This window comes from Bombina bombina, chromosome 10 (assembly GCF_027579735.1).
Source record: "Bombina bombina isolate aBomBom1 chromosome 10, aBomBom1.pri, whole genome shotgun sequence".
Lineage (NCBI taxonomy): Eukaryota > Metazoa > Chordata > Amphibia > Anura > Bombinatoridae > Bombina > Bombina bombina.
This window is the reverse complement of record NC_069508.1, coordinates 213570884-213583105: the sequence shown is the minus strand read 5'-3', so window position 1 is coordinate 213583105 and position 12222 is coordinate 213570884. Positions and strand designations below refer to the sequence as shown.

At 37.8% G+C, this 12222-nt stretch overlaps 1 protein-coding gene across 1 annotated transcript in view; it reads right to left on the bottom strand.

Moving 5' to 3' along the window:
• Positions 1–12222, bottom strand: part of LEPROT (leptin receptor overlapping transcript) — a 64879-nt gene that overhangs the window by 33582 nt on the left and 19075 nt on the right. The window contains exon 3 of the mRNA XM_053693682.1: positions 9293–9479. Coding sequence (XP_053549657.1) covers positions 9293–9479 — 187 coding nt within the window. The remainder of the gene's footprint in view (positions 1–9292; positions 9480–12222) is intronic.

Here is a 12222-nt window from a genome sequence, read left to right as displayed (position 1 = left end):
GCTTTCAAACAGAACCACTCCCTTTGTGATTGGGCTTTCAAACAGGTTCGCACAGGATCAACCAGGATATCAATAATGTAGAAGCAAAAACTGCTTTGCAGTCACAAAATGCGAAATCCCATTTTAAATTTTGGTTACAAAAATGTGGCTCCTTTTAAAAAAGCCAGGTCACGGAACAGCAATACCGTTCTAGAGCCCTGTCACAAAGGCGCAATATTGTTTGAAAGCCCGTTCGTAAAGGCCCAATCCTTTTTGAATTAGAAACAAACAGTTATAGAAAGTAATTGCTAGAAAACAACATTTTTGGATGTTAGGGTTCTGATTTCTGTGTTCTTACTTTTTCCTTAAGATATCCTTTACAGCTAAGGCTATCACGTATTAAATAAATATACAAAAGTAAATTTGTGTCCTGCCCACTGCAGATGGCCTATACAATAGCAATGAACAAGTAAGCAACGAACAAGTTTTAATTAAACTATACTATGAATACAATTATAAAATGTCATCTGTGGCCATTTTAGAGTGTCTTGCAAACGTGCAACGTAATTGCAAGTATTCCAATAAAATCTGGAATAATTCTAAGATGTCAAAAAGGCCAGTGCGGGACTTTATCAAATGCCTTTAGGTGCCAAATTTGATAAGTGTATAATGGTCTCAAAAATATCAACAAAATTGAATGTAATTATGTAATCAGAGAACTTTTTGGCTCCATGTTAAAAATTAGGGATTTTTTAGGGACATGTTCACTCCTTCGAAAAACAGCTGAAAATCCACTATTGTGACAAAGTTCATGAATGAGAACCTCGTTTGCCCAGCAGATGATAAATGGAGCCTTATATATTAAGGAAAAGTTTAAATAAAAAATAACTGTGCAAGGAAAAAAAAACATACAATGGAAATCAAGAACACCTGTAGTGATTCCAACAATGCCTTTGATGCATCTGTTGCAGTGTGTACCTCAAACAGACACAAGTGACACAAAAGATGCAGCAAGCTACAGATGTGAACACCCTTTTAAAAATACAGGGTAGTAACAGGACCCCTACAAAGTGGGGGGTATACAGGGATGACCACCAAGACTTGGGAGAAAGTATAGGAGGAGGCTGTGATTAATCGTAGTGGCCAAGTATTGACAGAATCACATAAACGGATTTTGGAGAAGTGTTCCTCTTTTGTGCCCACTTGTCACACTGACCCACTTGATTTGTATATTGATTTACAAAAGTTCCAGCAGATGTTGAGGTTAAAAGAGAATTTTGGTAGAAGCGCAAGTGATGAAATGTAGTTTAAAAAGAGAGCAAATTTGATCCAAATAGTCTGAATTCCAGCATTGATACTTTTGCAAGGATGGTTGATGTGGAAATTGGGGAACACATTAAGATAAATAAGGGAGCTGTAAAAAATATTATGACAAGGAAGGAAAGAATGGCCCTAAAAAGTCTCTCAGATGATACCAGTATTGTGATATGTAAAGCAGACAAAGAAAGAGAAGTGTTTTTTTTTTTTACATTATGGCCATCACAGAAGTAAAATAATAAGTCAACTGGAAATGGCTGGCACCTACTGCTGTTTATCTACAAATCCCACAAAGAATATTTAAGAAACAGGTGGATCACTGTTTAATGGAAGGCTTTTGAAAATAAATATAAAGATGAAGTTTTATTGTCTTTTTTGAGAGTTGATAATCTGAAGACCCCAGTATTTTAAACACTGCCAAAAGTACACAAGAACCCGACAGCACGGTCGTTATGGCCTTAGTGTCAGCAACAGACCCACTCTTGCCACCTACAGCCACATAATAGGATGTTTAATTACAACCCATGGTTCTGCATATGGACTCAATCATTTTGGATTCTTTCACCACGGTTGAGCTCTTGTATAACCCTTTGGAAGGGGGCATAAGTGACTTTAGATGTTGCAAATCTTTATACAGCTATAGCACATGGAGAAGGAATATGAGTGTTGTCTAATCATCTGCTATGGTATCCCTATGTTGGTCATCCAACAGAATTCATTTTGGAACTTTGCCTGAAATTAAATCTTTTTAGGCTTGAAAGAAATTTCTACCTGCAATTGATGGGGACTTTGATGGGGTCTAATATAGCTCCATTGTATGACAATTTGTTCATGACAGAATTTGAGAGTTATGATACAGCCTTTTCAGGTTAAACAGGTATTTTGATAATTTGTTTGTGGTTTGGTGTAACATTGAGAAGGAATTATTACAATGGCACATAAATTTGAATGCTTTACAAGATAAGCTATCATTTAAAATGGAATATTCAGGGATCAGATTGATTTTCTTGAAATAAGGATTATTGGGATATAAAGATTATTAACGAAGCCCCTAATGTAATATGTACATAGTAATAACCAGTGCTCTCCACAGAAAAACATAATTTATGCTTACCTGATAAATTTATTTCTCTTGTAGTGTATCCAGTCCACGGATCATCCATTACTTATGGGATATATTCTCCTTCCCAACAGGAAGTTGCAAGAGTCCACCCACAGCAAAGCTGCTATATAGCTCCTCCCCTAACTGCCATTACCAGTCATTCGACCGAAAACATGCAGAGAAAGGAAAACCATAGGGGTGCAGTGGTGACTGTAGTTTAATGGAAAAATTACCTGCCTTAAAGTGACAGGGCGGGCCGTGGACTGGATACACTACAAGAGAAATAAATTTATCAGGTAAGCATAAATTATGTTTTCTCTTGTTAAGTGTATCCAGTCCACGGATCATCCATTACTTATGGGATACCAATACCAAAGCTAAAGTACACGGATGATGGGAGGGACAAGGCAGGTACTTAAACGGAAGTTACCACTGCCTGTAAAAAAACCTTTCTCCCAAAAATAGCCTCCGAAGAAGCAAGGTATCAAATTTGTTAAATTTGAAAAAGTATGAAACGCAGACCAAGACTCCGTCTTGTAATCTGTTCAACAGAAGCCACATTTAAAAAAGGCCCAAGTGAAAACCACAGCTCTAGTAGAATGAGCTGTAATCCCTTCAGGAGGCTGCTGTCCAGCAGTCTCATATGCTAAATGAATTATGCTTTTTAACCAAAAAGACAGAGAGGTTGCTGAAGTCCTTTGACCTCTCCTCTGTCCAGAATAGACAACAAACAAGGTGAATGTTTGATGAAAATCTGTAGTAGCTTGTAAGTAAAACTTTAAAACACGAACCACGTCCAAATTGTGTAATAGACGTTCCTTCTTTGAAGAAGGATTAGGATGCAAGAATGGAACAACAATCTCTTGAGTGATATTCTTGTTAGATACCACCTTAGGTAAAAACCCAGGTTGGTACACAGGACTACCTTATCCGTACGGAGAACCAGATAAGGAGAATCACATTGCAACGCAGATAACTCGGAGACTCTATGAGCCGAGGAAATAGCTACCAAAAAGGAACTTTCCAAGATAGAAGTTTGATATCTATGGAATGAAAAGGTTCAAATGGAACTCCTTGAAGAACCTTAAGAACCAGCTTTAAGCTCCATGGCGAAGCAACATTTTTAACCACAGGCTTGGTTCTAACCAAAGCCTGACCAAATGCCTGAACGTCTAGAATACCTGCCAGACGCTTGTGCAAAAGAATAGACAGAGTAGAAATCTGTCCTTTTTAAAGAACTAGCTGACAACCCTTTTCTCAAAATCATCTTGGAGAAAAGATAATATCCTGGGAATCCAGACTTTACTCCATGAGTAACCCTTGGATTCATAACAATAAGATATTTACACCATATCTTAAGTTAAATTTTCCTAGAGACAGGCTTTTATGCCTGTATTAAGGTATCAATTACTGACTCGGAGAAGCCATGCTTTGATAACATCAAGCGTTCTGTCTCCAGGCAGTCCATCTCAGATTAGTTATATTTAGATGGTTGAAAAGACCCTGAGGTAGAGGGTCCTGTCTCAGAAGCAGAGACCGTGGTGGAAAGGATGACATGTCCACCAGATCTGCATACCAGGTCCTGCGTGGCCACGCAGGCGCTGTCAAAAGCACCAAAGCACTCTCCTGCTTGATCTTGTGCAAACCCCTCCGGAGGGAATTCCCACTCCCCCGGATGAAAAGTCTGACGACTTAGAAAATCTGCCTCCCAGTTCTCAACACCTGGGATAGGGATAGCTTTTAGACAAGAGTGAGTCTCTGTCCAGTGAATTATTTTAAGACTTCTAACATTGCTAGGGAACTTCTGTTCCCCCTTGATGGTTGATGTAAGCCACAGTCGTGATATTGTCCGACTGAAATATGATGTACCTTAGAGTTGCTAACTGAGGCCAAGTCTGAAGAGCATGGAATATCGCTCCCAGTTCCAGAATATTCATTAGAAGGAGGGTCTCCTCCTGAGTCCACTATCCCTGAGCCTTCAGGGAGTTCCAGACTGTATCCCAACCTAAAAGGCTGGCATCTGTTGTAACAATTGTCCCATCTGACCTGCGGAAGGTCATACCCTTGGACAGATGGACCCGAGATAGTCACCAGAGAAGAGAATCTCTGGTTTCTTGGTCCGGATTTAACAGGAGAACAAATCTGTGTAATCCCCGTTCCTCTGGCTGAGCATGCATAGTTGCAGTGGTCTGAAATGTAGGCGTGCAAACGGTACTATGTCCCTTGCCGCTACCATTAAGCCGATTACATTCATGTACTGAGCCACCAAAGGGCGCGGATGGAATGAAGAACACGGCAGAAATTTAGAAACTTTGACAACCTGGACTCCGTCAGGTAAATTTTAATTTCTACAAAATCTATCAGAATCCCTAGGAGGGAAACCCTTGATATTGGGGATAGAGAACTCTTTCCTTGTTCACTTTCCACCCATGCGATCTCAGAAATGCCAGTACTACGTCCGTATGAGACTTGGCAACTTGGATGTTTGACGCCTGTATCAGGATGTCGTCTAAATAAGGGGCCACTTCTATGCCCCGCGGCCTAAGGACCGCCAAAGTGACCCCAGAACCTCCATAAAGATTCTAGGGGCTGTAGTTAACCCAAAGGAAAGAGCTACAAACTGGTAATGCCTGTCTAGAAAGGCAAACCTAAAAAACCGATGGTGATCTTTATGCATCGTAATGTGAGGATAAGCATCCTTCAAATCCATTGTAGTCCTCTATTGACTCTCCTGGATCATAGTTAAGATGGTACGAATAGTTTCCATCTTAAATGATAGAATTCTAAAGAATTTGTTTAAGATCTTTTAGATCCAAAATAGGTCTGAAGGTTTCCTTTCCTTGGGAACCACAAACCGATTTGAGGAAAACTGTGTCCCTGTTCCTCTATTGGAACTGAATGGGTCACGTACACAATGCAAGAATGTCTCTTTCTTTATCTGGTTTGCAGATAAATGTGAAAGGCAAAAACTCCCCTTTTTTGGGGGGGAAAGCTTTGAAATCCAGAAGATATCTCTGGGGTATAATTTCCAATGCCCAGGGATCCTGGGCATCTCTTGCCCACGCCTGGGCGAAGAATGAAGTCTGCCCCCTATAGGATCCGTTACCAGATAGGGGTCCGTTCCTCATGCTGTTTTAGAGGCAGCAGCAGGCTCCTTGACCTGCTTATCTTTGTTCCAGGTCCGGTTGTCTCCAGACCGCCTTGGACTGAGCAAAAGTTCCCTCTTATTTTGCCTTAGAGGAAGTTGATGCCACACCTGCCTTGAATTTTCGAAAGGCACGAAAATTAGGCCTTTTTTGTCCCTTGATTTGGACCTGTCCTGAGGAAGGGCATGATCTTTTCCTCCAGTGATATAAGTAATAATCTCCTTCAAACTAGGCCTGAATAGGGTCTGCCCCTTGAAGGGAAGTTAAGTAGCTTATTTATTAAAGTCACGACAGCTGACCATGATATAAGCCATAGCGCTCTGCGCGCCAGTATAGTAAAAAACAGAATTCTTAGCCGTTAGTCTAGTCAAAGGAACAAAGGCATCAGAAAACAAAGGAATTGGCTAGCTTAAGTGCTCTAAGCTTGTCAAATATATTCATCCAATGGAGCCTTTAAAGCCTCATCAAGAGACTCAAACCAGAACGCCGCAGCAGCAGTGACAGGAGCAATGCGTGCAAGGGGCTGCAGGATAAAACCTTGTTGAATAAACATTTTTTATCCATTGGATCTAAAAAAGCACAACAGTCCTCGCCAGAGGTAGTGGTACGCTTAGCTAGAGTAGAAACTCTTATCTCCACCTTAGGAACTGTCTGCCATAAGTCCCGTGTGGTGGCAACTATTAGAAAACATTCTTCTAAAAAATAGGAGGGGAAGAGAACGGCACACCTGGTCTATCCCATTCCTTATGAAAAATTTTAGTAAACCTCTTTAGGTATTGGAAAAACATAAGTACACACCGGCACTGCATATTATTTATCCAGTCTACACAATTTCTCTGGCACTGCGATTGTACACATTCATTCAGAGCAGCTAAAGCCTCCCTGAGCAACAAGTGGAGGTTCTCAAGCATAAATTTTAAATGTAGAAATATCAGAATCAGGTTAAATCATCTTCCCTGAGTCACAAATATCACCCACAGACTAAGCATATTGTGAGGTAGTATCAGACATGGTTCTTAAAGCGTCTGTATGCTCTGTATCTACCCCCAGAGCTGTTTTGCTTTCCTTTAATTTCAGGTAGTCTGACTAATACTGCTGCCAGTGTATTATACACAACCTTTGCCATGTCTTGTAAAATAAACGCTATGGGCGCCATTGATATACTTGGCGCCATTTGAGCGTGAGTCCCTGGAGCGGGAGTCAAAGGGTCTGACACGTGGGGAGAGTTAGTCGGCATAACTTCCCCCTCGACAGAATCCTCTGGTAAAATAAACGCTATGGGTGCCCTTGATGTACTTGGCGCCATTTGAGCGGGAGTCCCTAAAGCGGGAGTCAAAGGGTCTGACACGTGGGGAGAGTTAGTCGGCATAACTTCCCCCTCGACAGAATCCTCTGGTGATAATGTTTTTAAATACAAAAAATGATCTTTATTGTTTAACATGAAATCAGTACATCTGGTACACATTCTAAAATGGGGTTCCACCATGGCTTTAAACATAATAAACACAGAGCCTCCTCTATGTTAGACATGTTAGAACTAATAAAGAGACTAGTAAGCTTGGAAAACACTTTAAATCAAGTTAACAAGCAAATATAACAAACGTTACTGTGCCTTTAAGAGAAACAAATTTTGTCAAAATTTGAAAAACAGTGAAAAAAGGCAGTAAATCAAACGAAATTTTTACAGTACATGTAATAAGTTAACAGAGCATTGCACCCACTTGCAAATGGATGATTAACCCCTTAATGCAAAAAACAGATTTAAAAAAAAAAAAAAAACGACATTTTTTTAAACAGACACAACAAAACTGCCACAGCTGAGCTGTGGATTACCTTCCCTATAACTGTTTCTATGCAAAATTTAAGCCAGCCATGTGGAAAAATTAGGCCCCAATAAGTTTTATCACCAAACATATGTTAAAAAACGATTAAACATGCCAGCAAACGTTTTAAAACACATTCTTATAAGAGTATGTATGTCTATTAATAAGCCTGATCCAGTCGCTATCACTGCATTTAAGGCTTTACTTACATTACTTCGATATCAGCAGTATTTTCTTAGTCAATTCCATTCCTTAGAAAAATATATTACTGCACATACCTTAGCATATATCTCTATCAATCAGCCTGGTACCAGTCGCTTTCACTGCATTTAAAGGCTGTACTTACATTACTTCGGTATCAGCAGTATTTTCTTAGTCAATTCCATTCCTTAGAAAAATATTTTACTGCACATACCTTATTTGCAGGAAAACCTGCACGCCATTCCCCCTCTGAAGTACCTTACTCCTCAGAATGTGTGAGAACAGCAACTGGATCTTAGTTACGTCTGCTAAGATCATAGAAAAAACGCAGGCAGATTCTTCTTCCAAATACTGCCTGAGATAAACAGCACACTCCGGTGCCATTTAAAAATAACAAACTTTTGATTGAAGAAATAAACTAAGTATAAAAAACCACAGACTCTCACAACCTCCTATCTATGTTGAGACTTGCAAGAGAATGACTGGTAATGGCAGTTAGGGGAGGAGCTATATAGCAGCTTTGCTGTGGGTGGACTCTTGCAACTTCCTGTTGGGAAGGAGAATATATCCCATAAGTAATGGATGATCCGTGGACTGGATACACTTAACAAGAGAAATGTTGATAGCTGTTTAGCATCTGAAGTAGCCAGGTGACATTATGATGTAGCCAGGGGGGTTGCAATTTAATATTTTCTAGTATTATATCATTTCCTGCTATACAAAACACAAATTAATTGCATAATTTAACATTAATGTATTTAATGATAATTTGTGCAATAAAATTAACATTTTTAATATTTGCTAATTTTAGATAAATACCGTCTAAAATTTTAGACAGGTGGTCAGTAAAATCAGCCAGGTGGTGTACCTGCTAAAAAGGTCCTGGGGAGAACACTGGTAATACATCCACCAGCCATTAAGAGGGCACTACCTAAGTCCAAATTTATAATACGGAGAGCACAGAAACAATTGCTTGAGATAAGGGAAAACGTTTATAACACAAGTATATCAGAGAAAACAATTAAGGTATGTACTTAGGAAAACGAATCAAGATTCATCCGGACTGAGTAAAAAGTAGAAGAAACTGGAGGTTACTAGGATGGCTTTTATCACCACCTATTTTGCAGATAAAAAAGACCTTGCAGGTATCTTATGAAAGAACAGACCGATATGCTGTCTTTTAAGGCTGCTCCAAGATTGGGGTACAGGAGAGTGGAGTCCCTGAAGGACAGCTTGCAATAAACTAACTCCAAGCATTATCAGAAGAAGATATGCCTAAGATGGGGTATTATTGATTTAGTGGGTGCATGATTTGCAACAGTTTGATTGAATGCAAATATTTTATGTACTCATGCATAAGTAACATTTAAAGATTAGATTTAGGGTCACATTAGCAACAATGTTTATTGTGCTCTTATTTATTACATTGTCCCAGTAGCCTGTTCTACGTGGCTAAAACCTGCAATCTTTGGATGAGAATGGCAAATCACAGTGCCATCTGGATGGGTAAAAGAGACGGTATGTCTAAGCAACCAGTGGCTAAGCATTTTCTACAAGCAGGACATAATGTGTTAGATCTTTGTAATATGATTATTAGCCATATTCCACCCTGGCAGAGGGTGTAATAGAGAGAAACGTATTACAGAGAGAAGTGAGATGGATATATACATTGGAAACTTTAACACCTATGGTAAGCGTCATAATTAACTTACAGAAATACTCACCAGATTAGAATGTGCAAGAACAATTGGAAAGCCAAAGGCAGAAACCACAATTCCAGTGGTGAAGAAGAATGATAACTCTCTACATGCGCTGCTGGCAGCATCTGTATCATCACTTAGTCGTCTGGCGATGAAATATGGAATAGGACTGATGGCATAAAATAACAAAACAAACAAAGGCCAATACACTCTGTGGAACAAAAAGGGAAAGATAATAACTTTAACAGATGTTTTAACAATGCTTAGAATTATGTTTATGTCATACATATCTCTTCACTACATTAAAATGTGTTGTATATTGCTTTTTCACACTCATCACAATCAGCAAAACAACGCAGAGATAAAAATGTTGTAATATCTGCAAAGGAAAGAATAATAGACATAAATCATTTTGGCACAGAATATTGGCATTAGTAGGGGCAGTAAAGGTTACCCCATCTATCAGAACCAATAAACTGCATAATCAGCCAGTTGAGATTACAAGTCATAGGAAAGTAGACAAACATTGTAATGCTCCTGGGTGTAACTATATTAATATGCTACCGCGTAAAGCCTGTTTGGTAATAGTTAACAATGAACACTCTAAATAAGCTAATGAACACTATAAAAAAAAATTAGACCAAGCCATATAGCATATGAAGGCATTCACATTTAAGTAACACATACTAACCTTCCCATCTACACATGCTACTCTAAATGTTTAAGTTTTACAAGTCAATGCTATATAAATCTTAAACCACAAGTTGAAAAATATTCATGAAATTTAGAAGTCACTGAAGTATTTAATATATAGATCAGAGCTTGAAAAAAATTATGAGACAAAGAAATCTATTGTTCCCAATTTTTTTACAACTGGCTTGTTTTGGAATAGTATACATATAATATGAATCCTCTCTCTTTTAGTAAAATATGCTTGGCTGGTTCGAAAAAATATTCTCGCTGGCTCCTAGGTTCCATATAAATTTTTCAATACCTGATACAACTATATGTGAAGTAATCTGAAAAGATAGGATCTAGAGAACATTTTAAAAAGTATCACTCACTGTCTTCATGGATTTTTGAAGCCCTGACAAAAAGAACTTCAAAAAGCAAAACATTTCTTTATTGCGTTTTAGATTGTATTTTAACATGTATAACAGCATTTGTGTTAATTGATTTTATATACATAATAAACATACATTACACCTTGATGCTTCTCAGAGTTTCTCTCTGTCTACCTTTACAGCTGTGGAAATGGTATTTATCAACCAGAGAACATATTTAATGCAGTAGATCATTTCCTGCTAGTTTCAAGAAACAGACCCAAATTATTTCCTTATCGTTACTTTAAAACTAAGTGCCATAGAATTATTGTATAGAAAATTAGCAAATCTAGGCAAGTATCCCTGCTTGCTTTTCCTCATAAGTACTCTGTATATATTATTTCTGATGCACCAGGGAACTCTGGGTAAAGATATGCAAGTTAGATATACAATATCTCATGCTTTTTGCTTCCAGGTACCATGTTTAACCACAGAAAACCCCTTTAATGGTGTAGGTAAAGCAAAAACAAACCACTTCTGGACAGCTGTTTCAAGTTTATTAAAGGGACACTGAACCCCAAAAAAATTTGTGATTCAGATAGAGCATGCAATTTTAAGCAACTTCCTAATTTACTCCTATTATCAATTTTTATTCGTTCTCTTGCTATCTTTATATGAAAAAGAATGCACCTACGCTTTTTTTCTTGGTTCAGAACTCTGGACAACAGTTTTTGATTGGTGGATGAATGTATCCACCAATCAACAAGGACAACCTAGGTTGTTCACCAAAAAAGGGCCGGCATCTAAACTTACATTCTTGCATTTCAAATAAAGAACATTTGATAATAGGAGTAAATTAGAAAGTTGTTTGCAATTTCATGTTCTATCTGAATCACAAAAGAAAAAATTTGGGTTCAGTGTCCCTTTAACTCTCATCAGCAGAAGATATGTTAGATCTGCTGCTTGATTAATCTTATTTCCAGAGAAAAAGCAATACCCATTGAAATTATGGTGGAGATAAAATCATGAGATTAAAATCCTTCATTTTATAAAGGTAAGAGCCATAGAATTTTGTATAGGAAATAAGCAAATCTAGGTAAGACTCCCCCCTTGCTTCTCCCTGCTGATTAAATATATCTATGTAAATTTACATCATTCATTTTTAAAACAAGCGTAAAAATGTTTTATGTACTATTTATTTACAAACTAGTTAGAGTGATGTGTATTCTAAGGGAAAGTTGAATGTCCCTTTAGATTTTCCCTTTCTTGATGTCACAAGTCATGCTATAACAACCACCTCGGGCTACCAAAATACATTCACTTATGTCACTGATTGGGACACCACAAATAACAGAGTCAAAAGAGCAGAAGTGCGAGTAATAGAGGAAGCTGGGTATGTAACCTGAAGAAAGCAAAGAATATGAAGTCATATATATTCACTGGCACCAATGATAAGGGACACCAGTTGCAAAGGTAGGAACAAGTAATAGAAATATAAAAAAATAAACTTGTATTTTAAATGCTTGGGAATGTTTTAATTGGTTGGACTAAATAGGATAGACCATTTAGGTTATAAACAAGATGGATAATATAATCAGCAGGGTGTATTATAGGAAATGCTCATCAATATTCAAAAATTTTAATCTAAGTAACGAGATTAATTTTGTCTCACAAAATTTAACAAACAATTATCAACCAGAAGATTAGATTTTATTTATTTTTTTAACTGCCAAATTCTTTAGGAAATTAATATCTATATTTGATAACATTATAATAAAGCTAATCTAATAATAAATCATAACATTTGCTTAAAATTCCCATGGGCATGCAAGAAAATGTTTCGGCACGCATTTTCAAAAAAGGTCACCTCTATCTTAAAACAAGAATTTAACTGCACTCGTTAAATGGATA